Source organism: Leguminivora glycinivorella, chromosome 13 (genome assembly GCF_023078275.1).
Source record: "Leguminivora glycinivorella isolate SPB_JAAS2020 chromosome 13, LegGlyc_1.1, whole genome shotgun sequence".
Taxonomy (NCBI): Eukaryota; Metazoa; Arthropoda; class Insecta; order Lepidoptera; family Tortricidae; genus Leguminivora; species Leguminivora glycinivorella.
The window spans coordinates 21,548,844-21,565,491 of record NC_062983.1 but is presented as its reverse complement, the minus strand read 5'-3'; the positions used below and the strand labels follow the sequence as shown (position 1 = coordinate 21,565,491).

Here is a 16,648-nt window from a genome sequence, read left to right as displayed (position 1 = left end):
AAGGAAGTTCGAAACGAGTGGCGATAAATTAAAACACGACCGAAGGGAGTGTTTGAAATCGACACGAGTTACGAATTTCCTTTTCGCACGTGTGTCGTACGACGTTTTTCAGTACAGATGAGCCTCCGAAGTTTCGACCTGGCATATAATGAACCACATCTCGAACTAGTGCGTAAAAAAACGACCATCTGTACTGAAAATATTATTATTCGTAACTCGTGTCGATTTAAAACACTCCCTTAGGTCGTGTTTTAATTTATCGCCACTCGTTTCGGACTTCCTTTTTTACGCACATGTATCGTAATGTACTATTTTAGTTTTTTATTAATTTACTTCAATTGGGTTTTAAACGATTATTTTGAATGGCAAATACTGAATAGGCACGTTGATTTGGTTTTAATCTGGTTTGTTCGTTTTATGTTTGATATCTTACAGTAGTAAAATATCTACTTTGTTTAGGGTAGTGTGTTGAATGACTTTGGCTTCACCCGGGAGAGTATAATACTCCGCAGCTTTGTAAGTTTGTGTAAAATAAGACGACCCGTCTGGCCTAGCGGGTAGTGACCCTGCCTGCTAAGCCGCGGTCCCTGGTTCGATATGTTCGAATCCCGGTAAGGGCATTTATTTGTGTTCTGAGCACAGATATTTGTTCCTGAGTCATGGATGTTTTCTATGCATATATTTGTATATTATACATATCGTTGTCTGAGCACCCACAACACAAGCCTTCTTGAGCTTACCGTGGGACTCAGTTAATCTGTTTAAAAATGTCCTAAAATATTTATATATTATTATTTATTTATAAAATTAACTAGGTACCCCCTTTACAAAAACAAGTAAGGAATATTACTAAACCTCCGAAATCAGAGAACCAAGCTCGAAAGATTACTAAACCTTCATTATAATTAACAAAAAAACCGGCCAAGAGCGTGTCGGGCCACGCTCAGTGTGTTTTCCGTATTTTTCTCAAAAAGTACTGAGCCTATAAAGTTCAAAACAATTCTCCTAGAAAGTCTTTATAAAGTTCTACTTTTGTGATTTTTTTCATAGTTTTTAAACATATGGTTCAAAAGTTAGAGGGGGGGGGGACGCACTTTTTTTTCCTTTAGGAGCGATTATTTCCGAAAATATTAATATTATCAAAAAACAATCTTAGTAAACCCTTATTAATTTTTAAATACCTATCCAACAATATATCACAAGTTGGGGTTGGAATGAAAAAAAATCAGCCCCCACTTTACATGTAGGGGGGGGGGGGGGGGGGGGGCGACCCTAATAAAACATTTTTTTCCATTTTTTATTTTTGCACTTTGTTGGCGTGATTGATATACATATTGGTACCAAATTTCAGCTTTCTAGTGCTAACGGTTACTGAGATTATCCGCGGACGGACGGACGGACAGACAGACATGGCGAAACTATAAGGGTTCCTAGTTGACTACGGAACCCTAAAAATGGATAGGTTACAAGTTGAAACTAATTTGAAATATTTCTTTTAAAGTTTTTTAAGGAATATCCACACTATTCTCACCCAAAAGAATGGATTTCCGAAATCGATCGGTCCAAACGCTCCGAAAATATTCACAGCCAGCACATGTCGCCCGGTGCACGGTGTATGTATTTTTGTGCCATGTGTTTAGGCATGTGTTGCTATAATGTTGTGCTTTTAGTTATCCTTGTATAATGAGTTTGTGAAGAAGTTTTAAGGTACGATTATCGAAATTAGAAATATCCTGGCAAAAAAGATACATACATACAATTACGCCTGTATCCCATAAAGGGGTAGGCAGAACACATGAAACTACTAAAGCTTCAGCGCCACTCTTGGCAAATAAGGGGTTGAAAGAAAACGAAACTGTGACATTGCAGTGACAGGTTGCCAGCCTATCGCCTACGCCACAATTTAACCCATATCCCATAGTCAAAAAACTAAAACTAAAATAGGCAAACAGATAAGACATTAAAAAGTGACAATATCAGTGTAGTCCCTTTCAAAATAATATGTGTCGCTTAACTTCAAACTTGGGTAAATCCATCCATTGATCTGAGAGATAATCAACTTTATAGCAGAATACATTTACCCATGTTCAAAGTTAAACGGGACATAATAATATGTAGACGAACACTACGATGTTGCCACTTTTTAATTTCTAATGTTGTAACCAAGCTGTAAATGTTACACTTATTTTTTTTTAAGTTACGTTAATCAGTATCAAGTTTGAATTTATTTTTTATATTTGTTGGACCGTAGCTGAAATCTTTTGGATAATCCCGATGAATTACAGTATGGGGTTCTTCAAAAAAGGTGTGTACAAGTTTCTAATGAGTCGGCAACGCGCATGTGACAACCCTTGAGTGCAGGCGTCCATAGGTTACGGTGACCGCTTTCCATCAGGCGGACCTTATACCTGTTTGCCACCGACGTGGTATAAAAAAAACTCTTATGAAAATTAGATGGTTTTTAAAACCTCTCATATATCTGAATCATTGGATTTTTTTCAGAAATTATCTCACTTGTTATGCATTTCGTTCACTGCCTGTCTGCAAGATTTCAGGTTTCCTAACGGATCATGTAAAAAAAATATATTAACTTTTTATTTATAACGTATCACGCGTAAAATAATGGTCGATCTAGTTTCAACATAAAGATTAATATATCACATGTTATCTACGATAATACGTTTTTAGCAGCCACTAAAACAAATTCGCACAAAATGCAGCCGTAATAAATAACATTATTACGCGAGAAAAACCGCAAAATTGCCCATTGTGCACAGATTAAAAACACCGCCATTTAGACACTAAACACATTAATTAAAATTAAAGTGACATTCGGTAAACAAATGGGAAATTAACGAAACCGCGATTTATCGGCATGCGGATACAGCCATTAGATAAATATTCCACGTTATAAATAAACCACGACCTACCCAACTTGAATAAAAACCGTATTATAAATTATGAAAAACATTACGCACGGGCCACGAGTAGTAAACGTCACTACGATCAGCTGATCAAATATATTGCTACTATAAAAAGTGAAAACGCGCACTACTCTGTGGCACCGACCTCCATCTCACTCGTACAAGCCTGTTTTAATAAAGTCAAAGCGAGACAGAGCGCTCACGATGCCTCCGCCGCGTAAAATGATATATTTAATGTCAGCTGCGTTTAGGACCTCGTGAGTCTACAAAATAATAGATGGTCACAAATAAATTACAGCGAGTGCATTTCTGAACGAAATTCGGCCGGTTGTCGACCTCGCGCGTAAATCATTGCGCGGCGTGAAGGTCGCCATCTTGGTGTGTTCCAAATTTGAATGTTTGCTCGATTGCCGCGCTTTTGATTGTCAATTGGGGCTTTTGAGGATTGTTTATGGCATTTTTTGTGTTGTCAAAAGGTTTTAGTTACAAGACGGAGTTCAATCTAATAAACCTAAATAATTATGTTACAAATTTATGATAAGTCATATAAGTTAAGTTTCGCAATTTAGCATATTCAATGAGGTCTCAAAGTGACAGTTTTCGGGTGAAGCTCTGGTATTCTGTTGATCCTGTCTCGAGTATTGTTTATAATCTCTTCAAATAAGGATTGTAAAACTACTGTCTCAGTTGAAACACGAATTTGCAACTCTAGAATACTAGCCTATTGCTATGCAAACTAAGGAAACGAGACCTCAATATTCCTCTACTTTTTACTAATTTCTAAATTCCACAATAAAAATAGTTGATTTCATTCGCTCATTTAACTATAGCCATAATTACAAAATAACTCTATCTAGAGACTAATAGGCACATCTATCTAACCACGCCATCTTGTGTCATATCTCGTCATCTTTAATGGCAATTAACTCAATTACGCCATTTTACTTTTTACTGCATTTTGCATTTGCACAATTTTAAATTAGCTTCTGCATCTAATTAGGTTTGGTACACGCATTTTCAATTTGGCAGGGGTTTTCTTGATTGTATTTTTAAAGTTAGATATGATATCTTTATTACATTAGATTATATGATGTAATTACATTTACGTTTCTATGTTTGATTTTATTTTAAACTAGTTAATACTTATTGCAGCTTTCATTGATTTATATTTGAACGGCTCACAAATCCACAATTTTTGAAAACTAAGTTCGTTTAGTATCTTATTAAAAGTAAAACTGACAAACGGACAGAGCGGCACCATAAAGGTTTCTTTTGTACCTTTTTGGTACGGAAACGGGACCCTAAAAATAGGGCCATAAGTAGTACACAATGTAGGTTCATAAAATAATGTTAATATTCAAAAAAAGATGGGAATTATTATCATAAACATTTCTCGAAATCTATGTTAAATTTTTATCTTAGATTAATTAAATAAATTAATAAATAAATATTGGGGACAGTACACACTTACACAGATCAACTTAGCCCCAAACTAAGCAAAGCTTGTACTATGGGTGCTAAGCGACGATATACGTACTTAAATAGATAAATACATAGGTACTTATATACATAGAAAACATCCATGACTCAGGAACAAATATTCTGTGCTCATCACACAAACAAATGCCCTTACCGGGATTCGAACCCAGGACCGCGGCTTAGCAGGAAGGGTAACTACCAACTGAGCTAGACCGGTCGTCAAATCAGAGTTTAAAAAAAAAAACACTGTCTCAGGAGGTCATAGTTTCTGAAGAGATGATTTTACAACTGTTTAATAAACGTCCGAGTGTTGTAAGCATATCGATACTCTACGTTCATAAAAAATATATAAATATTTTAATCATATCGATAAACTCAGTATATAAGTATAAATACAGCGGCTAATATCGTTTTGTTGTCGATATCTATTGGATTCGGATGCCATTAATCAAAATTGGGGTTCCCCAGGCAGCGCTTATTAGGCGAAAGGGTTCGATTATAATCAGCAGCCAATTGTGATGAAATTTGTGGTTATACTGATTTCAGAATTAAATTAATTGACAGCAGTTCTGCGAAAACATTTTTTCCATCGATGGATTTTCATTTGTATGAAATTATAAATGGTGCTAATACTAAAAAAAGTCGTTAAGTATGTACATATGTGAGGAGTTTGACCCTTAGTAAAATTTTGCGTGATGACACTGATCACTATGTGTCTAAAAAAATTCTGAGCAAATTTTAGGCACGACCCAGAAATTGGTTGTTTTTCTACTATCCAACTACAATCTTTATACACTATTTAACCATAAGTCAGTTTTAAGTTAAACGCATTATTTAGCATTAATAATCTGATTTTATTAAACGATTTTATAACCACTATATTAATATACTGTATATCTCTTTTCACTACATTTACTTGTAAAAAAATCCTACAATCTAATTTTAAAAAAAATACACTTCTTTTTATACCTACTGAACCCTTTCACGCACACTCAGATCACAATCGCTCAACGAAATAATACTCATTATACCTGTAATTAATATCCCACAGATACCGACATGAGCAAATCAACAACTTCGAACATTCGCCTTCTCACTCACACCTGCCAAGGAAGACAGAGATGCAAGAGTTCAATTTCGAACGTCCATATTTTATGATAAATAGCGAAGTGTGTTTTCGTGTTCGATTGATTGTTAGTTTTTATTTTTTAATTTGTTTCACGTTCTGAATTCAAACTGGTAATTTTTGCAAAGACGTATCATGGTAAAGTTCAATTTTCAACTGTATGTGGTTGGAATATAGTTGTTTATTATTATTATTTATTGAAAAATATCAAGGTTGCAATTTTATCCCTCGATATTGGTTCCAAATTTGAAATTTAAAACGTTTTAATTTTGGAATTGGGACGCGTTTATAAATTAATTTGTCAATCTGGTGTTTTTATATCAAAAATAAAATAAAATTGACAAAACTGATTGATCCAGCTTTCTGTGAAAACAGATATTTATTTTTATATTTTTAATTCATGTTTTAAAGGTATTCAACGCCCAATATAAACGAGACACAATCAATTAACGAATTTGTTTTAAGGCTAAATAACTATTATTGTACCTCGCAAATATTGTCATTACCAATTTCGAGACGAAAACTACACTAATTTCAATTCAATAAAAAATAAATGGCGGCTTCGACCCCGTGTCATTTTACGAGTTAACACCGTAACTTAATTACAGCAGAGGTGATTTTCGATTACACGCATTCGTCCGTATCAAAAACGCCATAAAACACTTGGGAAGCTAACGATCGACGTTGTACCTTAATAGTGTTTTTTTAAAGTTTTTTTTTAATTTGTTTTCGGGGTACATTCGAAAACTAATAAATTAACATGCTTTAATGACCCAATCAAAGTTTATGACGCTTGGCGAATCCCCTCCTGACTCCTGTGCTCCTAGTCTTGACTTATTTTGCGTATTAAAAAAGCGCGTTCGGCGCATAATGATTTTTCGAATTTTATGAAGATTGGAATTTTTGTTAACATTTTATGTGTGGTATGATTTACGGTGTTTCCTGCTGACTCAGACTCACCCATTGCATCTGTAACAAAAGAGAACATGTCGTTAGAATTTTGACCTGGCAACACTGAACCAGAAAATTTCAAGTTAACATTTAGCATTAACAGAAAATACGCTTCCATCTCATTTCATTTCTTAACGTTCTTAAAAAAAACTCAGTTTTGTAATTTAATATATTACGGACAAAAACTCTTGTATTTTTTTAAACACACGCTTGTGTCACAATTCTTGTGGCCTATTTCACCACAGTGACACTGTCACTTGGCACTGACATTTCTGTGCCTATTCCTGGGTTGATAAGTCATAATACTCAGCGTTAATATTTTTTCGTTGAACAGGCAACGAACGGTAGTGTCACTGTCGGTCGACAATTGTAACTGTGGTGAAACAGGCCAGTCATTATGAATCGGTCACATTAACAAATAGATTAAGAGTATGATTTTGTCTATATTGTTATGACCATGAGTATACAAAGACATAAAAATAATAACAGTCCCTGTAATCTATACATAACATACCATCAGTCACATGTCAAATAGCTGTCAATTCACTGTCAAGATATGATAAGATAACTCCTTCGATAAGCTGATAATTTTCGAAACATATGTTTTGTTTTCTTGAGTATGTCGTGTTTAAAAATATAAAGTACTAGCTTTTGCCCGCGGATTTGCTCGCGTTAGAAAGAGACAAAAAGTAGCCTGTCACTTTCCATCTCTTCAACTATCTCCACTTAAAAAATCACGTCAATTCGTCGCTCCGTTTTGCCGTGAAAGACGGACAAACAAACAGACACACACACTTTCCCATTTATAATATTAGTATGGATATTTGTAGGTACAGTCAACAACACAGCTGTGTATACAGACAAAGTGCAAAAATATGTATACACACCTTTATGCACAGGTAATAAAGTTCTGTATACATATTTTTGGCACTTTGTCTGTATACACAGCTGTGTTGTTGACTGTACAGGAACTGCCAAGTATGGAGAAAGGGTAAAATTATATTTACAGATGAACCGGAATTTAAAAAATGACGTGACTGTTTTCTACACAATCTTTGATCCTCTTTTTGTATTATTTTATGATGGAGACTAACGAGTCTCACGACCTTCCCTGTTTTCTGTCAAATTAAGGGTTAATATAAATTAGAATAAGGATTAACCATTATAAATAAATAAATAAATATAAATAAATATTATAGGACATTCTTACACAGATTGACTGAGGCCCACGGTAAGCTCAAGAAGGCTTGTGCTGTGGGTACTCAGACAACGATATATATAATATATAAATACTTATATACATAGAAAACATCCATGACTCAGGAACAAATATCTGTGCTCATCACACTAATAAATGCCCTTACCGGGATTCGAACCCGGGACCGCGGCGCAGCAGGCAGGGTCACCACCGACTGCGCCAGACCGGTCGTCAATCAGAGTTCATTACATTTAACCGTTCACAACAAAGCCAAATATAAGTGTCAACGACTGGTACACTGCGCCCACGACTGGTACTGCACCAATGATGGGCTAACCCTCTAACGTCTAGTCCGTCACAGTCGTGACGTTGCGAACGCGGATGTTATTTTCAATAATTAAAAGCGTTTTTCTTCGGAGCGTGCTTGCCTCGATTCTATTTACATTCCTCGCAGCGGGCCACGACGGCCCGGTGGCACTTTATATTAAAACTGTGGTTAACCTCATTAGTTTTACACAGAAATGACACCAAATCGTGTTATTCTCTTACAAATACATTCAAGGGAAGTGAAGGAATAATACATACTTATTCAAAATACATTTGAAAGCAAGTTATTGAATAATCTGTATAATCACAACTCACAACTATGACCTGTTTCAAAGTACCTAAACTCCACCACACAATCCCAAAATGATAGTACTTATACTATGTAATAGGGAAATAAGATAAAAGGCACTTTTTATACTAGCTCTTTTTCCGCGGCTTCACCGTAAAAGTAATCTTGTTCAAACGTTGAACTTTGGTCCCCCATTTCACCCCCTTAGTATGTGAATTTTGAAAAATCTTTTCTTAGTGCTAGTCTACACCTTATAAGGAACCTACGTGCCAAATTTACAATCTCTATGACCAGCGGTTTCGTCTGTGCGTTGATATGTCAGTCAGTTAGTCAGTTTTTTCTTTTATATATTTAGATTCAAAATAACAGAGTGGACTTATAATTTGGTCAGAAACAATAATCATTTCGTTGGTAAGAGAATCATTTCAAAACGAGTATTGACTACGTGATAGTGATACACAAATTGATATTCTTAACTTCTTCACTTATAGAATGACTTTATAACTAGAGAGTTAATAAAGCAAAAAGTATTGTAAAAGAAACTATATTAAAACCAGTAAAGCGTGAAAATAAAACGCACAAGTAATAAATTGTTTCTCTAACCGTCGCCATTTCTAATCTCTAACGTAGAATACAATACAAACGTCTATTCTTTACTCAGGATACATATAATTAGGACCGAGGCGTCTCTCAGATAACCCCTTCAGTTGTCACAGATAGCTCGCGGGATTTACGGCGTCTAAACTTTAGGTCTTTGTTATTTTATTTCCTTTCTTATACTTAGCCTAAGCTCACTTTCTATTTTTTTTTATCCATACTTTAATATTATAAATGGGAAAGTGTGTGTGTCTGTTTGTTTGTCCGTCTTTCACGGCAAAACGGAGCGACGAATTGACTTGATTTTTTAAGTGGAGATAGTTGAAGGCATGGAGAGTGACATTAGGCTACTTTTTGTCTCTTTCTAACCCTCACTTCCCTAAAATGGGGGGTGGAAGTGTGTATGGAGTCTGAAAACATCGCTGTTGATAACGCCATGTTATTTCTCCAATCAGCTATTCTATTATGAAATAGTGTTTCGATCGAATTATGCAAAGTTGGCTCTAATTTTAGGTTAAAGCAATAAGAAATAATTTTTAAGAAAAAAAGCCGCCTTCCTTTGGGGTTCTGGTGATAAATACTTTCAAATGTTGGATTATGTTATCAATTCGTCTGTATATTTTTTTAATGTTTGTTATTCGATATCTCCGTCATTTCTGAACCAATTTTGAAATTTGGATGATTCTGAAGTACTTACAGATGAGAATGATTATCAGAACGGAACTCTAACCAGGGGCGGCTCACTCTTAATCAGCAGTTCCACTGCACCAAATGTCACTGTTCTGGACGTAAGTGCATGCTGTTCTTATAAAAATACCAAAGTCACTATAAGTGTGCCGTTCAGATTTGAGGAGTTCCGTTCTGACCATCATTAGCAGTTCCACTGCACCAAATGTCACTGTTCTGGACGTAAGTGCATGCTGTTCTTATAAAAATACCAAAGTCACTATAAGTGTGCCGTTCAGATTTGAGGAGTTCCATTCTGACCATCATCAGGAGTTCCACTGCACCAAATGTCACTGTTCTGTACGTAAATGCATGCTGTTCCTTTAAAAACACAAAAATCACCATATCCTCCACCTCGATTTCTCCAGGATCCCACCACCAGAACTGGGTTCTGAGAAAAATGGAACCAATCTGTATACATATACATTCAATCAAAAAAAATTTTTCAAAATCGGTCCAGTAACGACGGAGATATCGAGGAAAAAACATTTAAAAAAAAAACAGACGAATTGAGAACCCCTTCCTTTGAGATTTGGAAGGCGGTTAAAAAGAAATCGATTACTGCAAACTCTGTCAGGATAAGTAGCTTTTGAAAGATTTTAACTACTTGCTAACCGGTCACGATGCAACTGGCCCAGTGACGTAGCTGGGGGCCGATTTTTGAGTCTCACGGCGTTCGAATTCAGAAAATTGTCACTGAAAATAATAGGCAATTCACCGTTTTCAACCGGTATTTTAGTGACAGTGAAACTCAAAAATCGGCCCTCTGTACTTGGAAATGTACGTGTGATTCCATTTACAGAAGAACTAATCGCTCTCCTTGCACAGACAGATAACTCGCTTGTAATCTTGGAAATGTACGTACGATTCTACTTATAGAACTGACTGATCATTATTTTTCAAGCTTACTTACTTACATTTAACCGTTAATAATATTCGGCACGCTAGAGCATGGTGCAACCGGGCCAGTGTAGCTGTACTTGGAAATGTACGTCCGATTCCATTTACAGAAGTACCGATCTTTCTCTCAAGCATGGCCAGTTGACCGTCAATAATCTTAGGCACGCTAACTAGCTGTTCAACCGGGCCAGTGACGTAACTGTACTATAAATGCCGTACAGAAAATGAAAATAATTTCATACGAAACTAAAGTTAGCGATCCAGGGTCGAATCTTATTGTACCTTACTAATACGTGACGGGTGTCCCTCTACATTCCTAAGAACGTTTGTTCTATTATCACTTGGCCTAACCGTTTTGGCCTAATGGGCATGTAACCTAATAATCAATTAGCATAACATCATACTTGGCATAGTGTAATGGAAGGCCTAATCTTTATTTGTCCTATTTATTATTACTATATTACTTAAAAGGCCTTATTTTATTTGCAATAAAATTTATGATCATAAAAACTTTTGATCTATACTATTATTCCATAACCCTTTTCGCCTCAAATGTATTAGCCTAATATATAATCTGTATAAAAATGATTGCCCACATATTAATTGTTCTAAAAAATGTCAGGCAAAACATGACAAACAAAAGTGGGTTAGGATAGGTTAGAACTGCGACGATTAAAGAAACGACTTGTTGCAACAAAAGTGGGTTAGGTTAGGTTAGAACTGTGACCATTAAAGAAACGACTTGTTGCAACAAAAGTGGGTTAGGTTGTGACCATGAAAGAAACGACTTGTTGCAACAAAAGTGGGTTAGGTTAGGTTAGAACTGTGATCATTAAAGAAACGACTTGTTGCAACAAAAGTGGGTTAGATTAGAACTGTGACCATGAAAGAAACGACTTGTTGCCACAAAAGTAAGTTAGGTTAACTTAGAACTGTGACCATTAAAGAAACAACTTGTTGCAACAAAAGTGGGTTAGGTTAGGTTAAATATGCTACAACCACAAAATCGACTTCTTGGCACAAACTTGGGTTAGAACTGTGTCCATGGAAGAAATGACTTGTTGCAACAAAAGTGGGTTAGGTTAGGTTAGAACTGTGACCATTAAAGAAACGACTCGTTGCAAGAAAAGTGGGTTAGGTTAGAACTACGACAACCACAAAATCGACTTGTTTCCACAAACGTGGCTTAGGTACATTGGAAATATTAAGCCAAATTACAAGGCCAAATTACTATAGTATTTAGCACCAACAAGTGGGACATCTAAATAATACTTCTACAAAATTAAAGCAGGAGCAAAAATATTACAACACATAATATTAGTTTAAATCGCTTTAGGAGCAATAATTATTAAGCCATACAGTGCATTAGGGAGAGAAAGGATTATGACAATGAACTATTATGAAAAATTATATTAGTACAACGAATGAGTATGCCAGTTAACATTAGAACACAAAATTTTAGGACATAAAAATTTCACCCAAAACAGAATAGGGCAACCACAATTCGGGCATATCATCATTAGGCCAACTGATCATTATAGCAAAAAGTTTTAGGCGAAACAAAAATAGAAGAAAAAACTTTAGGAATCTAGATATACATCCATACGTGACACATTACTTTATAGTTATTTAGGGTTGTCAAAAATCAAGAAATTATCTTATTAGTAGTAGAGTACTCAAAGAGACGTCAAGTTACGTCAATCCTTAGAGCGTTTTCACATTATGCGATCCGATATCGAATGTAGGACTGATATCCTAATATACATAAAAGGTGCCGTCTTAAATGTCTGCCTTTAACATCCTTCCGATATCCGATATCGGATCGGGTGATCTGAAAACACATTCGTAGCATTGATGAGCCGAATGCCACCGAGTTCTCTCGAAGTATACTTATGATCGTAAAATAATTACCTATTGAATATTGATATGTAATAGTTCGGAACACACTAAAATAAGTCTTGTGTTTATTTACAAGTTTTATTTAAGTGAATAATTTAAAATTAATCACCAATTTAGTCCTTCCTCTGCCTGAAACACAGGAACTATCCTAGCTCAGGCATTTGTATAAAACATCTCTTATATGTATAACAACTCTTAGTCTTTAAGAACAATCACTGTACAATTATGTTTTTATTAAAAAATTATTTGTATTTGTATTTGAAGTAAACCGATTGTTGCTTCCATAAAGTTAACCGTCAATATCCATCCCGCTAACTCGCGGTACAACCGGGCCAGTGACGTGGCCGTACTTGGAAACGTACGTACGATTCCACTTACCGCGCGGAGCTCACATGACGCCATATTGCTTTCACGGCTCTGTTTCCAGCGCGCCAAATACATTAATGATTGTTGCGATTATAAATTTGGTCGCGTGAGCCGGTCATTGTTGGGTTTGCTATTACTATACTGGTATTAATTTAGACATTGCAACTATCTAATCAAGAGTGAACAGGCATCTTCGGGGCGAGCTCACTCCATCGTAGGCCACGTCTTTGCCTTTGGCTAGTCTGTGGCCCATTTATAATTAAAAAAAGACATTTTACAATTTCGTTTTTACTTATAGAAACAGATAGAATGCATTGGGGTAATTTCGAAGCACAGAAATTCTCGGGTAATTTCGAAAGGGGAATCTTGATATGATGGAAATAATGGTGATTTTTATGTCACTTTCGAAATTAGACGACTTTCGAAATTACCCCAATCCTATTTAGGGTTTTTAATAGTCGTCAACGCATAAGTGGCTTTCCTGTGTTGCTTATGTTTATGCTTCCCATCAGGCAACTCGTTTGCTGCCTATCATAAAAAAAAACAGGGCTAAGTGTTATATTGTAAATTTTCACTAATCCGGCATCACCTACTTACACGGTTTTATTTTCGTTTTATATACTTTAAAGACTATTAGTCATGTCTATTATCTTTATTTACCAAACCAAACCTTCACCCAAATAAACATTTTTCCATTTTTTTAATAAAATGATAAATGACATTAGTAGATAAACTATTATTAAATAAACAAAACGAACTAAAGTACCATTTAAGTAAGTAAATATCATGTTTATTATTTGTTTTTAAATAATTTTACTTGAACAACATGCAATGTCAACGCACTATCTGATATAAACAGAAATAAACACGAAAAATTATTAGAACATAGCGTTCGAACATGCCATAAATAATATCACACGTAAAACCTGACTTTTGACAAATAAGTCTGCATTTTATTTTAAATCCACGACTAATTTATGTCGTGAACTCTAACTTAGCCAAGTAATTTGAGACGAACACGAAACATGTGTTCTGAAAAGGTTAAAAACGTGTTCAATTTTAATGTCAAAAGAACCATAATGAAGAAGGTATTTTACATGATTAGAAAACCCGCATATTTTGAACACCAAGATGGTAAAAAAGTTCTTTATGCTGTTAGGCCCTGATCCCACCAAACGCGAGTAAGCTATGAGCTATCGGCTATAGAAACGAAAAGAATAATCGCTCCCGTCGTAAAAAGAGAGACCGAGCGGTTTATAGTTCATCGCTCGGCTACGAACTATAACTCGCTCGCGCTATCATCCGCGTCTCTTTTATGTATACGGGAGCGATTATCTTTTGTTGGTTTTTATAGCCGATAGCTCATCGCTTACTCGCTTTTTGTTAGACCAATGCCTTAAGTTAGTCCTTCCTAGGCATGTGCCATAAGGCACTGGTCCCACCGCGAGCTAGTAAGCTATAAGCTGTCGGCTATAAAAACAAACAAAAGATAAGCACTCCCATGCAAATAAAAGAGACACGGCGATATTCATACTATTCATAGCTCACCGCCGGGCGAGGCACCTGGATAAGTGAGAAACCTCTTTAGTTGGGACCCAAGGTGTGGTCCCGACACTTTCGCACCGATTTACCTCTATTAGTGAGACAAAACAAACCTCTACTTACAAGTGAGATTAGCCTTTTCGATTTTATAGTCACATTTCCCTCTATTAGTGAGACAGAGTGTGTATTTTACCTCTGTTACTGAGACTATATTTGAAATGTATATGAACTTAATTGTTTGTTAAGAATTTAATAGGAATTTACCTCTGTATCTGAGATACAGTCAATCTATGACCTCTGTAACTTGGACTTCATTGAAAATCTACTTCCATATTTTTTACAATTCTTAGCCTATCTTTAAATTACGCGATTGATCCTTTTTGTGTTCAGATGAGTTTAAGGGTTTTCTTGGTTATTTTAAGTAATTAAAACTAAAATCTCGATAAATTACATAAATATATTTAAAAAAAATACTTTCATTATATACCTATAAAAGTTTTAAGACACAATGATTTTACAGTCTTATATTTTATTTAAAGACAAGGCTTACTTACCTTTTATTTTAAGTAGTATGCAACTAATAATAACTATATGCAAAACTCCTCATTTATCACCTCTATAACTGACATACCCTCTATTCTGGCCTCTATTAGTGATACCCTCTGTAAATGAGACAAACATTTTATTATGCCTGTCTAACTGAGACCCTGAATAAGTGGAATACCTCTCTAAGTGAGATAAATTTTGTTGTCCCTTGAAGTCTTACTTATCCAGGTTTCACTGTATAAACATCGCCGTGTCTCTTTTATTTACACGGGAGTGATTATCTTTTGTTCGTTTTTATAGCCGATAGCTCATAGTTTATTAGCTCGCGGTGGGACCAGTGCCTAAGTACCTATATTTATTAGTAATACATATGTATAGTATATGGAAATAATTATATTGGAAATAGTTGTAGGTATCTATCATTTTAGTGATTTTTTTCGTTCGCAATCTGTCGCTAATGATTTTACAGTAATTGTAATAAGAAATAATACAATCCAAGTTACTTCAACTCAAATATATTTCTTCATATAATATTTAAAATTTTAATAAGTAGCATGTAAGTCGACGCTTAAACCGTTGCGTGCCGCGAGTGGGAGTCGGTCCCAATAATCGGCTTATATACAATAATAGCCCGGCCGGCTTGACGCACACATGACCCCAGGGTCGCGTTCCATAAGCCTTGATATTTTGAAGATATCCTGCTTGTACTTCGTTCCCAGAGTCTTTTAAGTTAGACAATGTTATAGAAAATTAGTTAAACTTTTAAGTAAATTGAATATTTGGGATTTTTTTATGAAATAGGCAGCAAACTAGCAGACGATCCGCCCAATGGGAAGCAGTCATCGCCGCCCATGGACATAAGCAACTTCAGGGAACCCACTTATGCGTTGCCGACCTTTGAGGACCTAAATATCTGCTTCTTAAAAATCTTGAAGAACCCCATATCCAGTATAAGTGCAGCAACTCCCAGGTAACACTTGGATTTGCAGGTTTCTATAGTCTACGGTGACTGCTTATCATCAGGCGGGCCGTATGCCAATTTGTCACCGATGTGGTGCATAATATTTAGAGTTGGAAAAATTACTGTCTCTACCGGTTTGATGCACACGTGACCATATATTTTTTTTCCTTTTCTTTTTCAGTCCTAGTGCGCAAAGTAGTAGATTTCTTCTCAGGTCGAAACTTCAAACAGCCATATGTAGGTACTGAAAAAACGTCGTACGATACACGTACGCGAATACGCAACTCGTGTCGATTTAAAACACTCCCTTCAGTAGTGTTTTAATTTATCGCCACTCGTTGCGAATTTAATAGTTATTTGTTATACAAGGGGGCAAAGTTGTATTTTATTAACGCCGAGTGTGGAATTGAAAAACGAGCAAGTGAAAGGATTCTATAGTTGAATCACGAGCGAAGCGAGTGGTTCGAGAATAGAATCCTGAACTTGCGAGTTTTTTAACACACGAGAAGTAAAATACATTTGCACCCGAGTGTAATACGAAACTTTTCCCCTCATTATAGCGAGGAAACTACAACGCAAAAAATGCGTTTATCACTGCTTCCAGTAGTTCCACAGGTGGTAAATCATCTTTATTACTAGATTCACCTACTTTTATCAATTTTAAAGCAGTTAATTTGACTTTATTCAAGGTCAAATTACTTTACCCACTAGTGGATAAAATGCGTTTTTACCCGCTGGTATTGAAGGACAAAACACGTGTTTCCGAGCTAGTGAGGGGAAAAAATGCTTATTGTAAGCCTATTTGAAGAAAAAATAT

The 16,648-nt window shown here is 35.7% G+C and overlaps 1 protein-coding gene across 3 annotated transcripts in view; it reads right to left on the bottom strand.

Annotated features, from left to right (window-relative positions):
* The window catches only part of LOC125233001 (homeobox protein homothorax), a 430,647-nt gene that overhangs the window by 202,205 nt on the left and 211,794 nt on the right, over positions 1–16,648 (bottom strand). For all 3 annotated transcript variants that reach the window (XM_048138864.1, XM_048138865.1, XM_048138867.1), the window contains exon 8: positions 6,490–6,498. In XM_048138864.1, coding sequence (XP_047994821.1) covers positions 6,490–6,498 — 9 coding nt within the window. The remainder of the gene's footprint in view (positions 1–6,489; positions 6,499–16,648) is intronic.